The sequence below is a fragment of the Vidua macroura genome, chromosome 24 (assembly GCF_024509145.1).
Source record: "Vidua macroura isolate BioBank_ID:100142 chromosome 24, ASM2450914v1, whole genome shotgun sequence".
NCBI classification, from domain to species: Eukaryota; Metazoa; Chordata; class Aves; order Passeriformes; family Viduidae; genus Vidua; species Vidua macroura.
In genome coordinates, this window is record NC_071594.1 from 5,898,007 (window position 1) to 5,915,864 (window position 17,858).

Consider the following 17,858-nt stretch of genomic DNA (forward strand, 5'->3'; position numbering starts at 1 on the left):
CACAGGTGACACCTGAGGTGCAGGGCAGGGGTGGCCGGTGAGCCAGGAGGGCTGGGCACTGCAAAACCTCTTGGGCAGCTGACGGAAGGGATGGGAAATGAGGAACAGGGCTCTTCCCTCACCCATCCTGCCATCCTGGCCCGGGCTGAGGGTACAGCTGGCAGCCCCAGCCCCTGCTCCACCCCCCAATTAACCCGTGTTTGCTTATTAGGGGAGTTACAAGCCTGTGCAAACACTTCCATTTGCTTTCGATAAAGCCAAGGGAGGAAAAAAACCCTGCCCACGAGGTGTGGCTCCTCCCAGGGGTCTGGGGCGAGCGGGGGCTCCCGAGGGCCACCTGCCAAGCTCTGAGCATCCCTCCCTGCCACAGCCGAGTCCCGTGCCACCCGCTGGCTGTCCCCAACCCCGCTGCTCCCACACAACCGCGGCGTTTGTCCCAAACTTGGCCCGGTGTCGCTAAGAGCAACTGCTAATTGTTCTCGCTCTCTGTACTATATTTAATTCCCCACTATTATTTTTTCCCCTTTTAATCATAAAAAGCCTAAATTTCCCTCGGGGAAGGTTATTGGCTCGAGTGTGGAAATATACCTGTGCCTTGCATGGCGCTGGGCCACCGGGGCTTTGGCTGTATTTTTAAATCCAAGTACAAAGTGTCTTCCACACCAGCGCTGTTTAACCCTTCCCAGGAGGGAGAGTGGGAGGAAAGGAGTGTGTGTGGGGAGGGTTCTTCCCTTTTTCTCAGCTCCTGCTTGGAGCAGGATGGGTTTGGAGGCATGGACAGCAAGCTGGGCAAGGAGAAGTGTGGGTTTTGAGGAATTCACCCTATATCCCTCTAGCAATTCCTCCGCTTTTCCCTCTCCCAGACCCACGAGGTCGCCCCGAGCATCTCCTCCTTCCCAGCCTCCTCCTGCCCCCGCTGTGGGTTTGTGGGGGGGGTGTTGGGGTGCTCCGAGGTAACCCGGAGCCTCGCCACCTTTGAGGATGTGGGCCAAAGTCATCCAGTCTGCGAGCTATTTCAGGGGAGCGCGGCTGCTCCCGCGGGAGCCCTGGCACAGCCGCCGCCGGAGCCGGCCGGGCACAGGTGGGACAGGCAGGAGGGAGCTGCTCCCGTCTCCTCCGTTAATGAAATCACCCGAGGGGGCTCAGCCCTCCCCCCACAGACCTTGGGGTGCCTTTCAAGCGGCTGCTGCAGGGGGAGGTTTGGGTTTGCAGCTCAGATTTGGGGGTCTCACCCTCATCCCTGTGGATTTTCTGTGCCAAAGGAATGATTTTGTTCAGTGGTAGCTGCTCTGTGCTCTGGAATCCTCACTCAGAAGGAGAAATGGGATTGAAACAACCCTTTTTTTTTTTTTTGGCCTGGGGTCAGTCCTGGTTTCATCCATCCCAACCCTGATGCTGCTTCTCTCTGGGGTGGGAGGACGGGGCAGCAGCGTGAAAGGCTCCACACAGGCTTTGTGCTGCCTCTGGGTGCTCCCTGACCCCCCTGCTGCCCCCAGAGCCACCAGACGAGGGGACAAATTCCCCTCCTGGCCCGAGAACCCCCCTCCTCTGCCTGACCCTCAGCAGAGCCCTCTCACTGCCTGCTCTGCCTGGCACAAGGGACCGAGTGTCTCCCTCCCTGCTCCCCAAACAAAGGCAGCCACAGTTATTTTTCTCCTTCTTCTTCTTCCAAGTGGTTTCACCCTTGAGTTGCCAGCCTTGATTTAGGATTCCTGAGGGGACCAGAAGCCAGAGGGGGCCCTGGCAGGGTGCTGGGAAGCTGTTTGGGCACCGGCACCCACCTGCCCTCCCCAGCCACCACACCACACCTGCTCCATCCCCTCCAGCTGCCTCCCAGGGCATCCGGACAAAGTTGAGCTCCAGGGGGGATCCTGTGGAGCTTTGGGGGCGAGGATACAACCCCGGGTGATCTTTTCTGGGAATCCCACCCCGTCCCACTGCAGGGAACTGCAGGGAACGCTCCCTGCCAGGCTCCCCGTGGGAAGGGAGGGCAGGTAAGGGGAGCTTTGCCAAGGGAGCATCCCGCGGGCAGGGCGGGGGCCTGGGGCAGGGAGGGGACCCTGCAGCTCCTTCAGAGGAGCAATTTCAGCATGAGAAAGGAATGTGGCTCCCGGCCCTGCCAGGGATGGGATGGAGGCTGTGCTCAGGAATAGGGATGATTTCTGCTGGCCTGACTCACTGGCAGCCTCCTCACAGCCGCTTCCTCTCCGGGAGGCAGAAACTCCCAGCTTTTATTTATCACACGGCTTAAAGTAGGGGTGAAGGAAGGAAATGTTCTTATTTTTAACTCCTCTGTCTCCCCGGGGCCTGGGCCAGTGCTGGCATGGCGAGGTGGCCACCAGGAGCATCCCCGTGGCCAGGGCTCTCCCTCACCTGAGCACTGCAGGCTGTTGGCAGCTCCCCACGGGCTCTGAGCCCTTGCACGGAGTGTCCCTGCAGGTTGGGAGCATCGAGGGACCCTGTGCAGAGTGGGGACACCCAGGCTGGGCAGGGGGATGGCTCGGTGTGGGCACAGCCACGCTGAGGGCACCTGAGATCCACTGAGCCCCGGGGAAAATTCATTTCTCTGTCCTTGAAGCCACCTGCCCGTGCTGCTGCTGCTCGTGTGGGGACAAACCTTGGTGACCTGCTGGGGGTCCCCGTTTGTGCCCCCCACAAGGACAGAGCTGTCACCAACCCCGGGGTGCTGGGGGTCCCTCTTTGTGCCCCCCCACAAGGACAGAGCTGTCACCAACCCCGGGGTGCTGAGGGTCCCTGTTTGTGCCCCCCACAGAGCTGTCACCAACCCCGGGGTGCTGGGGGTCCCTTTTTGTGCCCCCCACAAGGACAGAGCTGTCACCAACCCCGGGGTGCTGGGGGTCCCTCTTTGTGACCCCCACAAGGACAGAGCTGTCACCAACCCCGGGGTGCTGGGGGTCCCTCTTTGTGACCCCCACAAGGACAGAGCTGTCACCAACCCCGGGGTGCTGGGGGTCCCTGTTTGTGCCCCCCACAAGGACAGAGCTGTCACCAACCCCGGGGTGCTGGGGGTCCCTGTTTGTGCCCCCCACAAGGACAGAGCTGTCACCAACCCCGGGGTGCTGGGGGTCCCTCTTTGTGACCCCCACAAGGACAGAGCTGTCACCAACCCCGGGGTGCTGGGGGTCCCTGTTTGTGCCTCCCACAAGGACAGAGCTGCCATGTCCCGGAGCTGGAGGATGGGGAGTGTTTCATCCATCCAGGGAGGATTTGGGGATGTTGTGTCACCATTCCCAGGGTTCAGAGTGGGCAGGGCGACAGCCCTGGAATATTTTGGGTTCCTCAGCTGAGCTGGGACATTCAGTGCCTGGCTGGGCACTGCCAGCACCCTGGTGGTGCCATGGGTGGGATGGTGGTTTCCAGAGGCTCCGTCCCGCTGTTCCCAGTCCTCCTGGGGGGCAGAAACCAGGCCAGGTGCCAGTTTGTTTAGTGCCACGGGGTTTTTTACACTCCCTGGGGGTTTTCTTTGCCCAGCCATGCCCGGTGAGGCCGGTGGCACTGGCGTGGCACAGCCACAGTGCCCCTCAGCTGTGGCATCACTTGTGTCTGTGCTCAGAGCGGCTGATCCGGGTGCGAAGTTTGGGACTTTGGTTCCTTGGGGCTTTCCTTCAGCTCCTGTTGTGAAACCTTCATTTGCTTCTAAAAGCAGTGAGTATTTGTTGTTTTTTTTTTTTTTTTTTCTCATGATCTTCTCTTTTCCCCCTCTGTTGCCCTGAGATAAAGGCTTCTAAATTTGTCCTGTGCTGAAAACGCAGCTAATCCTGACGGACCTGAATTCACATCTCCCCCCCAGAGGAATTGCACTAATTTTTTTTTCCCTTTGTTCTGCCAGGGGACCTGTCCGTTTCCTAGTGGAAAGAAAAAAAAAAAAAAAAAAAAAAAAAATCACTATTTAGGGCAAGGTTTATATTCCCGAAACCTGTGTTTGTTTGCGAGAAAAGAGGACAGGAGGGAAATAAATGAGAAAAGCATCATGCTGCTTTTTTTTTTTTTTTTTTTCCCTCTCCCAATATTGTTTTTACAGCAGGCAAGTTTTAATTAAAGTTAAAAACTGGGTCGCTTGTGCTGTCCAGAAGATGCTCTGAGGACGTGGTCCTTTCCCACCAGTGTTAATCTGGGAGCCCAGAGCAGCTGGCCCAGCCTGGAGGTGTTGGGAAGGCTCCTTAAAGGACTGCAAGGGCTCTGGAGGAGGGCGTGCGGGTCTCTCCTTCCTGCCCACAGCTCCTGGTGGTGGTGGAGGGCTTGGATGTGGCCTTTTGGGTGCTGGGTGAGCCCTGTGCCACTCCCAGGGTCGGGCTGTCACCGTGGCGGGGGACGCAGGGGACGGGCAGGGTCTGGCAGCACTGCGGGGACAGCGCTGGTGAGAGGCAAAGCAGGTGCGAGCTGGCCCCGCTGGGAGCGCCGAGCTGGCAGGAGCCACCTGGGCTTCAGGAAGCCGCAAGTGCTCGCCTGGGGCAGAAAAATCCACCGAGAGCCGCCTCGGCCTCACCTGGGGCTCTCCCTGCTGCGGGCGGCGCGGGACGGGGAATGCGCCGGCCGAAGGGACAGGGACGGGGACGGGGACTGGGACAGGGACAGGGACGGGGACAGGGACGGGGACAGGGACGGGGACCTGCGGCTCTCGCGGTGCCACCTGAGAGGGGCTGCACCAAGGGGGCGTCACGGGAGGGTCCGTGCGGGACGGGGCAGGAGCCGCGGCAGTGACCGCTCGCTATCGCCGGTGGCCGCGGGGGCTCCCCGCGACCCCCGAGCGCCCGGGGCCGTTCCAAGCGGGGGAGCCGCGGGCGAGACCCCCCGGGCTGGGGGCTCCGTGGTGGCTCAGAGCGGCCCGAGGGGCGGCCGGGGGTCGCGGAGCCGAGTCGGGGCAGCGGAGCCGGGGCTGCCCGCGGGCACCGGGGCGCGCAGCCCCCGCCCCCCCCCGGCGGGAGGCGGGTGCGGGGGTGGGGCCTCTCGTGGCCCCCCCCCGTCCCGGGCGGCCCCGGGTCCCCTCCCCGCACGCTGCTGCCGGCGGGACTTCCTGATCCCGCCGCATTGGCCGCAGGTAGCGCAGCTGTGCGCGACGGGGCACGGACAGACGGACAGAGCCCATGCGGACCCTTAGCTGAGCTTCATCCCCCGCCCCCTCCTCCTCCTCCTCCTCCTCCTCGTCTTCCTCCTCCCTCCCTGTCCGGCTCCCTTCCTGCCCGGCACATGTAAAACTTGTGCGTGGGGCTCCGCTCCCGTCCCGCTCCCGGTGCTGCCGGCGGCAGGAGCCGGGCTGGGATCGTCCCCCCGCGGAGCAGAGACCCCTCCGCGCCCCCGGAGCAGGGACCTCTCCCGGCTCCGCTCGCCCATGCTGGATTTCGGCCCGGGAAGGTGACTGCAGGAGGAAGCGGCGCCGCGCCGGGTCAGGGTAACCATGAATGAGATGTCGAGTTTCCTGCACATCGGGGACATCGTCTCCCTGTACGCCGAGGGCTCCGTCAATGGCTTCATCAGCACCTTGGGGTGAGCGAGGGGCTCCCGGGGCCGCCCCACGGTGATTCCGGGATGGACGGGACGGGACGGGGGAGCTGAGCCGGAGCGCGGTGGGAAAAGGAGCCGGGAAGCTCCGGGAGCTCAGCAGGGACGGGGAGAGGAGCCGGGCAGGGGGACAGGCTGTCCCCGGGCTCGCCCCCGGGCTCGCCCCCGGCTCCAGCTGCTGTCACGGGCAGGCTGTGGCCCTGCAGGGACCCTCAGCCCCCCCTTCCCCTGGCCAGAAGCTGCTTCCCCCCGTTCAGGGGCTGGGGGGATGAGATGGGTTTCAGCAGCGCGAGGGGTCGGTGGGATGAGGACGGGGACATGTCGGGGTGACAGCTCGGGCAGCCGGGGCCCCTCCTGGGCACGGAGTCGTTCTGTGCCCCCAGCCCTGCCCAGTGTGGCCGGAGGCTGCCGGCCCTGGACAGGCAGTGGCGGCTGCCGCTGTCCCCCTCAGTGTCCCCCTCAGCGGGAATCGCTGCAGGGTCACCAAGCCGGGCTGCCCGTGGCTACCAAGTGCTGCCAGGGGCTGGGGGACAGGGCAGTGCCAGCTCCGGGCTGAGGCAGCTCCCTGGACGTGGCAGGACGGGCCGGGGGATCTCTGCCCAACCTGGGGACCTGTCCCGCGTCACTCCTGTGTCCGTGCAAGCCAAGGGTGCGGCTGGAGCCGCCCCTGGGCACAGCCAGGCCAGCGATGCCCCTCTGCTCCCACCGGGAATGTTTGCCCGGCAGCACGGGGGCAGGGCGGGTGACAGGGAGGGCTCCGACACGGCCGCCCTGGGGCACGGGTGGGTTTTTCCTTACCCTGAGTCAGGATCCCAAAGCGTGCCCGCAGCCCCGGGCGAGGGGCATGCGGGGCCGTGCCAGCTCCTGCCCCGCGCTGCTGCGTGTAGGAGAGGCTGAGCTCAGGCAGGAATGCTGACTTGGATGGGATTCCTGGGGCAGGAGCTGCCCGGCTCTATAATCTGCGCTGAATGCACTTGCTCCCACATGCCTGTGCCGAAGCGGAGCCGCGCATACCTGCGCCCACACGCGTTCCCTCACCCACCACCGGGCACGCGTGGCACTGGGCTGCTGCCCACCGGGGCTCCCTCCGCCTGGCAGCCCAGAATTGGGGTGCAGAAGTGCCCAGAATCCCCGTGTGTTCAGCCACGGTGCCGGGCAGCAGGTCCTGCAGGTGCAGCCTGTCTGAGCCAGCCCTTCCTGCATCCCCACGGGTGCTTTTGGAGAGGTGTCCTTGGAGCTGTCCCAGTGCCAGAGCTGTCCCCAGGCAGGGGATGCTGAGCACTCCTCCAGCCTCTTGGAAATGGGGTCTGCAGGAGGCTCTGCAGGGACCAGCGCTCGTTGTTGTCCCCTGAACACGTCCCAGTGGCTCAATTAGAAAAGTGTGGATTTTTCAGAGCTCTGATCCCTTTGCAGCTCTGGCCCTCACATCCCCCTTTTTGCCAGGTGTTTTTCCAGACTTCCACAGAAGCAGCTGAAGAGCAGGGCTTGCCTGGGGAGCCTCTTCTTCCTGGCCCAGCACATCCTCTGCTGGGCAGCCCCACTTCCCCAGGCTTCGGCTTCCTGCAGGTTCTTTACCCCCCCTCTCCTAAAATTGTTTTCCCTGGTGCCCTGCGACATGGGAGACCCAACCGCACCTTAAATTACTCCTGTGATAAGGGACCAGGTGACTCACCCAGAGTGCTCCTCCTGCCACAGGGACCTTCCTTAGCTCATTTGCAAGGCAAACAGCTCTGCCAGCCCACGCGGGCGCCCTGCGGAAGCCTTCCTGACATCCTTCCTTGTGGAGGGGCTGGCTCTGGGCTGTGGGATCGCCTGGGGTCTGCAGCGGGATCCTCTCTTTATGGGGTGACACGGAGTGTCCCCAGGTGTGGATCACCAGTGTCACATTAAGGGTGGCTGCTGTGACATCCCTGTGCCAGCGCCCTGTGGAGCAGCCCCGGGGGTCTCCGGGGTGTGGGGCAGAGGTGAGGGGAGCCCTGCAGCCCCCACCTGAGGCTCCTCTGCTCCTCAAATCTCTCTGTCGGGGCCGCCGGGCACAAACCCTCCCTTTCACCCCCTCTCTGCAGTGGGCGTTTGCTCCTGAGCAGGAAAAACATCCCGGGCCGGGCGTGGAGCTCAGGCTGGGCTCGGAGGGGGGGGATGCCGAGCCAAGATACCCAAACCAGCCCAAATGCTCGAGTCAGCCCAAAGCAGCGCCCTGGGGAGGGAGAACCGAGCTCAGGGCTGGTCACAGTGACCCTTGTGGGGCTGGGGCACGGGATGGGCCGATTGCAGTGGCCAGAAGCGGTTTTGGGGAGGTGGGAAGTTTCCCTGGAGGATTTTGTGCTGCCCCAGCCCTGCCAGGCTCCTAGAACCCTTCAGGGGCTCAGAACGAGCACTGGCAGAGGGGAAGGGTCGGTGACAAACTCAGCTCAGGTGGTGGCTGTTTCAGGTGAAATAACACCTGTACCTGTGCTTGCAGGTGGATTTCGGGGTGGAGCAGCTCGGGCAGATGCAGCTGGTTAAAGGGTAACTCCATCTCTGCCGGGTCAGGATGAACCCGTCCCTGCCGGGGGGAGGAGGAGGAGGAGCCCGAGCCTTCCTGGCACCGGGACAGCACCAAAAAGCCGCATTTTTGTGGCTGCCCCGCTCACTTTATTCTCTCCTCCCTGGGGCAGCGCCCACCCTGCGGGTGCCAGAGGGGCTGACCCGGCTGCACGGCCGAAAACGAGCTCTCATCACCCTCCTCTTCCTCCTCCTCCTCCTTTTCCTCACCTCAGGGTTTGCTGGGCTTTGTATTGGGGTTCTCCTGGCTCTGTTGGGGTTTCCCTTCTCCCAGAGCTCCCTGGACTCCGGCATGCCCGAGCCCCCCTTGGTCTGTGCCACACCTGGGGAAAGTTTCTGCCCGGCCCAGCGGGCTCCAGCTGGGGGCTGTCCCCGGGGAGGGGTCGGGAGGGTCCGACTGCCCCGGATTTTGGACGAGCTCCTTCTCCCCTGGCCTCGGGGAAGGCTCTGCCTCGCACGAGGCCAAACGCACTGGCCCCGGGCCAGGGAATCGCTTTGCGCTCGGGATTTGGAAGCACCAGGAAGCCCCGCTTGGAAGCCCGGGGCTAAGAGCCGGCCAGATGCTCGCCCGCGCCTTGAGGGGCTCATCAGAGCTGGATCCCGCCCCTCCTGCTCCCGGCGGGGGGGAAATTTGGAAGGGCATTTGCCATTAAAAGGTGCCCTCGCACATCCCCGCCGCTCTTTGGGGAGCTTCCCTGGCCCATCCCACCGCGGGAATGCCGGTTTTTAGCGGGAGCGTGTCCCGGCCCCAGCAGCCTCCCAGGTGACTCATGTCCACTCTGTCAGAAACCCTTTTTTTTTTTTTTTTTTTTTTTAATATTTTCAGCAAATTTTTAACCGAGGAATGTTCGCCCAGAGTATCAGTTTAATAAAAAGAACACTTCACGTTCCTGCTGAGCACGTTATCCTGGGATTAAAGATGCTGAAAGTGCCTTGAGATCGTTAACTAATTAAGACTTCCAGGCTGGCAGGTCACTGTCTCCAATCCTGCCCGGTGGAGCGGGGATGCCGGGCACAGAGCACGGCTGCAGCAGGGCAGAGCAGAGGGAGAGGCTCCCCTGCTCTTTTCTTCAGTGCTGAAAATAAACCCGGCAGGTCAGGCCCTTCCTCAGAGACCTCCAGCAATAAGAGTGGAGGATTTGGGGGTTTAAAGTGCCCAGATGAATCGAGCCTTTCTGCCTCTGTGGGCACTGATGGGAGCTGGGGATGTGCTGAGGGTCAGGGCTTCGCTCCCTGAGCCCCACCCGTGGATTGGTGTCCTCAGCCCTCGGTGGTTTTTGCTCCCAGGCACATCCCAAGGGTTTGTTCTTCCCTGTCCCCCATCAAAATAACAGAACAGAACCCAAAACTGCCCCCGAGTGACGCCAGGGCTGGGCTGGGGCTTTGCAGCCACTCTGTTTTTTCCCCTTTCCCCCTTTCCCTGCCCTCCCAAGGCTCTGCAAGAGCCTGGGAATGTCCCTGGCTACTTCCCTGCTGTCACGACCCAAGGAAAAGGTGTTTGGACAGCCCCAAACCCCCTGTTTTGCAAAGCCCAGGCAGCCCTGTCTGGCCACAGCTCGTGGGTTTGGGGTTTTTCCAACCTTCCAGGTCTTTGCTAATGGTTTTGAAGCTTCTGCTGCCACCAGGCAAATTGCTTTTCTCTCTTTATGTGAGATGTGAGGCTGTTCTCCCCGGCCCCGGGGAGCCGTGAGGAGCTCAGGGGTGTCAGAGCCCGGTGCCAGCCCACGCCTCCCCACCAAGGACGCGGCAGCTCCGGGCTCCGCGGGGTCCCCATCCATCAGCACCGAGGCCAAATTCCTCTCTGCGAGCGAAAGGAATTCTCCCCTCCTCCAGAGAGCGGCTGGGCTGAGGGCAGGAGGCCGGACCTGCGGGTGGGATGGACCTGCTCGGGTTTGAGCCCTTTGCAGAGCAGCGCGTCCATCTCCAGCCATTTTCGGGTTGTTTGCTTTGCTGGGGACACCGAGAGTCCCAGCGCAGGCTCCAGGCTGTCCGTGCCCTCCTGTCCCGGGGACAGAGCTGTCCCCCATGGATTGTCCCTCCGGCAGGCCATTGTCGCATCCTCCGGCACGCTCCGCACGTGGGGGGGACACGCTTCCCTCTCGCTCTCCCGGGCAGGAGCAGAGTTTCTCCTGCTGCTCCGGCTTCCCGGGGCTGGGCAAAGCAGGCGAGCGGGTACAGCCTGTCTTGCTGGAGCTCCCAGCTCCCTCGGGAGCCTCGCACGGAGCTCCCAGCACAGGGAGCCCCTCGGGCGATGCTCGCACCTCTGATCGCCCTGCCGGGCTCTGCTTTGCTGCTCTCCCGCACTCTGAAAAGCAACGTCCCACCCAGCCCAAAATCAGCCCCCAGCACCCGAGGCCAAGCCTCGAGGATTTTGCTCAACGCTGGGAAAACAGAGGTGGGCAGGGAGGAGACACGGAGCCTTGATCTGATGGGCAGAGCCTGCAGCTCTGATCAGATAATAATTAATAACTGGGTTTGGGGGGGCCCTGCCACCTCCATGCACAGCACCTGCACCCTCCATATCCCCGTGGGAAGAGATCCCAGCCAGAGAAGGAGAACTGGTAAATGGAGCTGAACTCCTCCCGTTTTTGCTGGATTGAGGGTGCAATAAAAGAGCTCTGTGTGCAGGGGGGGAGAGCTGGGCAGGGCAGGGTCCCCTCTGGCACAGCTCACCGAGCAAAGGGCCTGGAGTGACTGCCACGAACCCTCCCTGGCCCTTCACTGCTGTGCCAGCCCTGTGTGCCCGAGGCAGCGGCATGGAAAACACCCAGGGAAGCAGTGGGAACCGAGGGAAGGGGGGTTCGGCTCCTGAAAAATATTTATGGGTGGGAAACAGGTGGGAAACGGGAGGTGCAGCGTTGGATTTGTCACTCTGGGCCAGGCGATGGTGGCACAACCACTCTGCACGCCCAGCCCCGCTGTTCCTGACCCTGCTGTCGCTTTTTGTCCCCCTCAGGCTGGTGGACGACCGGTGCGTGGTGGAGCCGGCGGCCGGAGACCTGGACAACCCCCCCAAGAAGTTCCGAGGTGAGGCTGGGGCAGCTCCATCGCTCCCTGAGCAGCATCGGGGCCAGTCCTGGCCCTGAGCATCCACAGCAGGCATGGCATGGCATGGCATGGCATGGCGTGGCACGGGGGCACAGCTCTGCCCTGCGCTGCACCCACCTGGGAGGTGCTGGCATGGTCCACCCCGTGTGCTCAGGGTGCTCCACACTCAGGGAAGGGCCCTATCCCGGCAGGATTTGAGTGCCTGGATGACACAGCCAGGGAGCAGAGAGCTGGGAAATCTCCCCAAACCCGTGACTGGGAAGTTGGTTTAGGGCAGCTGCTCCTTTCATCCCCCCTGTTGTCATTTTATGTCTTCTTTTAAATAAGAATTTTTAAATATCGGTTCCCCACTCTGCCTTGTGCCTCCACCTTTTTCTCAGCACCCATCCCCCTGACCACCCTCTTTTCCCCCCACACCCCAAAATGTCTCAAGACACCAATTCTTCCACTCTCTCAGGATCCCACCAAGCAGTGACCTGGCTCTCCACAGGCCTTATTACCATTAATTTACTCACCAATCTAATTAACAACCCATCCAGCATCTCCAGCATCCCCCAGCAGCTCCATCCCCAGATTCCAGCCGGGGCTGGATGCTCAGCAGCCACCGCGGCCGTGCACGTGGGTCGGATCTCTTTTCCAGGCGCAGGTTTTTGGGCTCAGCCCTGCTCGCTATCAGGATATCCAGCTGTTTGTTTTAATGGCCGGAAAGGTAGAGCTCTCCCTGCTCGATAGCCATCGCCTGCAGCGAGGTGGAAACAACGGGCTGGGGCTGCTCCCTGGCCCAGAGGCTGCAGGGGATTTTCGAGCGCTGTCGCCGTCCCCACATCCTGTGGCCGGACCCTGCCCTATCCTGAAGCGCACACGGGTCGTGCCGGGGCTTCCCGCTGGGAAAACAGGACCCTCCCGCCGAGGGCAGCTCCGAAAGGTTCTTTGGAAATGCCAGAACCCACCTGGGAGCTGCTCCTGCCCGGCTCTGCCGTGGAGAGACGCTCGGCACCTCGCAGTTGTTTGCTTTTCATTTCTTGCGGTCTCTCCTCCCGCCGAGGCTCTCCCAGCCCAGTTCAGGCACGTCAGGAAAAGCTTCCACCCTCCCAGGCAAGGGGACAGCGGGACCCTCAGCTGTGCCACTGCTGTCCCTCGTTCCCCAAAGGAGTCACCTGGAGATTTTGCCCCTCAAAGCCTCTCTGGGTGGAAGTTTTGCCCCCCAGGCTTCTCTGGATGGGAATTTTGCCCCCAAAGCCACTCTGGATGGGAAGTTTTGCTCCCCAGACCTTTCTGGATGGGAAGTTTTGCCCCCCAGGCCTCTCTGGATGGGAATTTTGCCCCCAAAGCCACCCTGGGTCAGAGGTTTTGCCCCCCAGACCTCTCTGGATGGGAATTTTGCCCCCAAAGCCACTCTGGATGGGAAGTTTTGCCCCCCAGACCTCTCTGGATGGAAAGTTTTGCCCCCCAGGCCTCTCTGGATGGGAACTTTTGCCCCCCAGACCTCTCTGGATGGAAAGTTTTGCCCCCAAAGCCACGCTGGGTCCTGGCAGGTCAGCCCCACATCACCCTCCGAGCTGCTCACTCTGGGCACTGCTGCTGCAGGAGCTTCCTCCACCTCCCCTCTTTTCCACCCCAATCCATTTTCAGAAATCTGGCGGTGCTTTAGCCCAGCAGCCAAAACCCTCCTGCTCCCAACACAAGCTGAGCTGGAGATTTTCTGCACGCAACCCCCGCCGTGCCTCAGTTTCCCTCCTTGCAAAGCCGGGCTCAGCTTTGCAATGGACTCGCAGCCATTTCAGAGTGGCTGCGCTGGGTTCTTTGACCTCCCCTTGGTTTCTCCTTCCCACCAGCGCCTTTCTTTCGCGGCAGTTCCCATTAATGACCCATTTAGGGAGCCCCGTGCAGGTGCTCCGGGGCGGGGGTGGGGGCTCACGGCCGCTGCCCCGGCCCCGCCGGCTGCTCCGGCTGCTTGGCACGGGATGTGCCGCGGGCAAACGGGGCTGGGAAACGAGATGTGAAACCTGGCCCTGCCCCAGCGGCCCCGGCCGGTGAGAACCGCGCTCGGCGCTGCCCCAGCGGCACTCCCAGGTAAATAAATACACGCTCGGGCCCGCCGCCAGCCAGGGAAGGGACTTTGGTTTTTGTTTTTGTTTGGTTTTGGTTTTTTTTTTTTTTTTTTAATTTTCTTTTTTGCGTCTGAACTTTCTGGGCTGCTATTTCAGGCATAATTAGGGCGATTCAGGCTGCAGAGCCCTTCCTGCCCTCGCCCCGCGCAGCTTCCAGCTCGGGGAGGGGGTTGGGAGATGCGAGGGCCTCGTTGTCTCCAGACATCTGCTCTCCTGCCTCAGCTCCCGAAGCCTGGCCGAGGATGTCTGCACTTCCCGCCCACCATCCTGGGGGAAAACAGGCGAATCGGGGCAATCTGCAGCGCGGGGAGGGTTTGGAGGAGCTGGGATGCATCTTGTGCATCCTTCAGGATCTTGAAATAGAGCTGCTGACACGGAGATTTCGGGAGCGGGCGCTCGCAGCATCCAGTGCTGGTGATCCAGGTCACGGAGGGGATGGACGTGTGTGTGCCGGTGGCACGGCCATCACAGGCTCCTTCCACAGCTTCTGCAGGCTCAGGGTGTCCCGTGGGTGACAAGGGACGTGGAGGTGGCTGATGGTGTCCCAGCCTCCCTCCTGGATCCTTCCCACCAGTATCCTCCTCCTTTGGTGCAGCTGGGCTCCATCAGAGCTCCTTCTCCCCCCTGAAGCTTTCCTTCCCGACCAGCACAGCCATTTCCGATGGGAACACTTCTAATCACGAGTCCAAGAAGTGCAGTAATTCCTGAACTCATTATTTATCCTGATTTAAAGCCGACCCAGCAGCCAGCACACGGTGACGTGACCTCCACCAGTCCCCGCCGTGCCTCCCTCGCTGATGGGGGGGACCATCGTCCCTTCCAGGAGTGTCCCTGCCCCTCGGTGACATCGGCCCTGCTGGGGACACCCTGGTGGCTGCTGCAGCCTCATCAGGCTCTGCTCTTGTTCCCAGATTGCCTCTTCAAAGTGTGTCCCATGAACCGCTACTCTGCCCAGAAGCAGTACTGGAAGGCCAAGCAAACCAAGCAGGACAAGGACAAGATCGCCGACGTGGTGCTGCTGCAGAAGCTGCAGGTGAGCAGGAGAGAGGGACCCAGAGCTGGCTGGGTGATGGCAACCAGACCTCTGGTGACGCTGGTCTGGGATGAGAAGGGATTTCCAGCTGTGTTCTCCCCCTTGTCCCCTGCCCAGCCATTGTTTGTGTCACCCTCCTGATGCTTCTAGTGCGGAGGTGCTGTGGCAGAGGAGCTCTGTGAGCGCAGCCCTGCACCCTGGGGCACCCCAGGGCACATCAGGACACCCTCAGCACCCCGGGACATCCATGCAGGAGGGAGCCCTGCTTCCAGGACGTGCTCCAAAGGGTTGGGGAAGGGAAAGGCTCCCGTTGGCTTCCCCCAGCCTTGGCCAGGGCCCACATCAAACATTGCACAACGGCCTCAGGCAGCTGGCGAGGCCCCGCCGATGATTCATAAAACCGAGGCTGGGGAAGAGATTTCACTAAATCATCTCATCGGGCCTCGAGCCCAGCCCCAACCCCGCCATCCCCAGCTCTGCCTCGGGCAGGGGGGGCCGAGCAGTGCCAGGACAGGGTGTCCTGCCCTGGAGGTGCCAGGACAGGGTCAGTGCCTGCTCCGTGCCCAGCCCTGCGCGGTCACTGGCACACAGAACCCCCATTTTCCTGCTCCCCTTAGCCGGGCTTGTAATGTCACAGCTGTCCTGGCCACGAGTGGCCCCAGAGGCTCATTTCCGAGCCTGATTGATTGCACCTTGTTTAGGGCTTGTCTTAAAGAGATTTTGCCATTTCCTGGCTCCTTTCTGCTGCTCCTGGTGTTTCCCTTCGTGGCCGGGGCTCAGCCCAGCCCTGCAGGCACCGGGCTGCAGCCTGCCCTCCTCAGGGAGGCTGGTGCACCGGCTGAGAGCATCCCCCAGCCCTCGGAGATGATTTCCTGAGGCAGGAGCAGCCAGGGCTGGAGTGGGGGAGCCCTGCCTGCCATGCCCGTGGTTGCCTTTCTGAGCTCGTGCCCCTCGCTGCTGTGTTTCAGTGGGTTTGAACTCTGTTTTCTTGGCCCAAAGCAGCTCAGACAGGCTGGGGGGGCTTTCCAGCCCCTCTGCTGGTGTCCCCCAGTCCTCCCCGATCCTCTGTGGGCATCCCTGACTGGGCTTGGGGACAGACCCAAGTGGGAACATCAGCCCCAGGAACTTGAGTGCTTGGGGCAGCCAGCTGCCACTGCTAGCCCCCCTGGCTGGTGGCTCAGATATGGAGGGAGATTCAGGATATCCCGAGGTGCTGGATCTCCCATCAGAGCCCTGCTGCTCCATGGGACTGTTGTTAAATTCCCAGAGCAGCATCACTGAGGGATTTCTTGGAGCGGGTTTGTTCTCCTGATGGCAGCAGCCACTGCTGCAGGGCAGTGAGGGTGACTCCAGGTGGCACCCAGAGCTCCGTGGGGATGGAGGTGACTCCAGGTGGCACCCAGAGCTCCGTGGGGATGGAGGTGACTCCAGGTGGCACCCAGAGCCCCGTGGGGATGGAGGGTGACTCCAGGTGGCACCCAGAGCCCCGTGGGGATGGAGGTGACTCCAGGTGGCACCCAGAGCTCCATGGGTGCCCATGGAGTCATGGACAGGTGCCAGGCACATTCAGAGCCCTCACCTCCCTGGGCACTCAGGACCTGCAGTCCCATCCTTCCTCCTGGTGCCAAGCCGTGATTCCAGATGTTTCCCAATCCCTCTGCCCTCAGGTGGAAGGGGTGAGAGAAGGATGGGAAAGGGCAGAGGCTCTCCCAGCTCCATCCCTCGCTGTTTCACATCTTCCCATCTCGGTTTTGGGGGAGCCCTGGGCTGGAGCTGCCCGGGCCGTGCCCAGCCTGGCGCCGGGGCTGTCGGCGCTGCCTCGCCATTCCCAGATTTGCTGTGGGAGCAAGTTCCTGCCTCGCTCCACATGTGTCAGCATCCCGTCACTGCTCCGACTGCCAGAGCCAGCGCATGGAAAATCTCTGTGGTTTTGGAGAGGGGCTGCTGAGCCTTCGCTTCTGGGGACACATCCTGCAGCAGGTCCAGGCCTGCTCCATCTCTGGGCACGGCACCGCTGGCACGCCACCCTTGGCTGCTTGGCTTTGGTGCTGCCGAGAGCCCCCAGTGCCCACATCCCCTATTTTGGGTGTTTTAACCCCATCCCCAGCCTGAGCCCAGCACCCTTGTTCTGTATTACCCCAAAACCTGCTGTCCTGGGGGAATTTTGGTGCCATTTTGTCCCTGTCCTAGTTTTTAAAGTCCTCAATTTAAAGCCCTCATGGCCTTCCTAGGGCTGGTCAAGGCCACACCTTGGCCCTGGCCTGAGCTCTTGGGTGCTCCCTGCTGTGGCCCTGGGGCACAGAGGGGTGCTGACCCCGATCCCAGCCCGTCCCATCCTTCCCAAATCCAATGCTGTGAGTGACCCTGCTCCTGGGGATTTGCTCCTGGGGAGGGAGGAGGGCGCTGCTCCACCCTCAGCTCTTCTCCTTTTGGAGCAGCACGCGGCCCAGATGGAGCAGAAGCAGAACGAGACGGAGAACAAGAAGGTGCACGGGGACGTGGTGAAGTACGGGAGCGTCATCCAGGTGCGGGGGCAGCACGGACCCAGCACGGACCCAGCAGGGATCCAGCACATCTGGGAAGGGGCTGGTGGTGCCTTGGGGGCTGCACTTCTCACCTCTCCCACCCTTGGCTCCTCCAGCTGCTGCACATGAAGAGCAACAAGTACCTGACGGTGAACAAGCGGCTGCCGGCGCTGCTGGAGAAAAACGCCATGCGGGTGACCCTGGATGCCACCGGCAACGAGGGCTCCTGGCTCTTCATCCAGCCCTTCTGGAAGCTCAGGAGCAACGGGGATAACGTGAGCGTGGGGCCCGGCAGTCCCTGCAGGGGTGTGCAAAGAGCTCCGTGCCTGGGCTCGGCTCCACACCGGGTCTCATCCTCGCTCCCCTTTTCCCATTTTGCTCCCCAGGTAGTCGTGGGAGACAAAGTCATCCTGAACCCCGTGAACGCCGGGCAGCCGCTGCACGCCAGCAACTACGAGCTGGCTGACAATGCTGGCTGCAAGGAGGTACAGGAGGGGCTGGGGTTTTTTTTCCTTCTTTTCCCTTTTTTTCCTTTTGTTCTGGGGGTCGTGACCGCGCTCTCTTGCTCTGTAGGTGAACTCGGTCAATTGTAACACCAGCTGGAAAATCAACCTGTTCATGCAGTTCTGTGACCACATGGAGGAAGTGCTGAAGGGGGTAAGGAAGGAGCTTTGGCTGCATGGACCCGGCAGGCTCTGGGGGACAGCACTCTGTGAGCAGCCACCTGGCTCTGTGACAAGGGCAGAAAAGAGCTCCTGCCTGGAGGGCTGTAATTCCTGCTTGAATTCATCACCTGGAGAACAGCACAGTGAGGCGGAGTGGGATATTTTAGGATCTGCTGGCAGCAGGGAGCCGAGGGCACAAATTACCCACCTCAGGGTGTTAAACTGACTTTTGGGGACAGCCCCACGCAGTGCCAGCAGTGGCTTCTTGTGTGGGGACAATTCCAGCTGCTCAGCCCTGCCTGGGAAAGGAACTTTCCCTGCTGAGCTATTGTTCGGGGCTGAGGTCCTCCAGGAAGCAGCTGGATGGATGTGGATTGTTAGGATCTTACAGCCCTTCATCCCCAGGCACTGT

The 17,858-nt window shown here is 61.8% G+C and overlaps 1 protein-coding gene across 1 annotated transcript in view; it reads left to right on the plus strand.

Annotated features, from left to right (window-relative positions):
- Nucleotides 1–5,404: 5,404 nt before the first annotated feature.
- Nucleotides 5,405–17,858, plus strand: part of ITPR3 (inositol 1,4,5-trisphosphate receptor type 3) — a 36,208-nt gene continuing 23,754 nt past the window's right edge. The window contains exons 1-7 of the mRNA XM_053997958.1: nucleotides 5,405–5,505; nucleotides 11,021–11,091; nucleotides 14,135–14,256; nucleotides 16,695–16,781; nucleotides 16,898–17,056; nucleotides 17,168–17,266; nucleotides 17,355–17,438. Coding sequence (XP_053853933.1) covers nucleotides 5,417–5,505; nucleotides 11,021–11,091; nucleotides 14,135–14,256; nucleotides 16,695–16,781; nucleotides 16,898–17,056; nucleotides 17,168–17,266; nucleotides 17,355–17,438 — 711 coding nt within the window. The 5' untranslated portion in view covers nucleotides 5,405–5,416. The remainder of the gene's footprint in view (nucleotides 5,506–11,020; nucleotides 11,092–14,134; nucleotides 14,257–16,694; nucleotides 16,782–16,897; nucleotides 17,057–17,167; nucleotides 17,267–17,354; nucleotides 17,439–17,858) is intronic.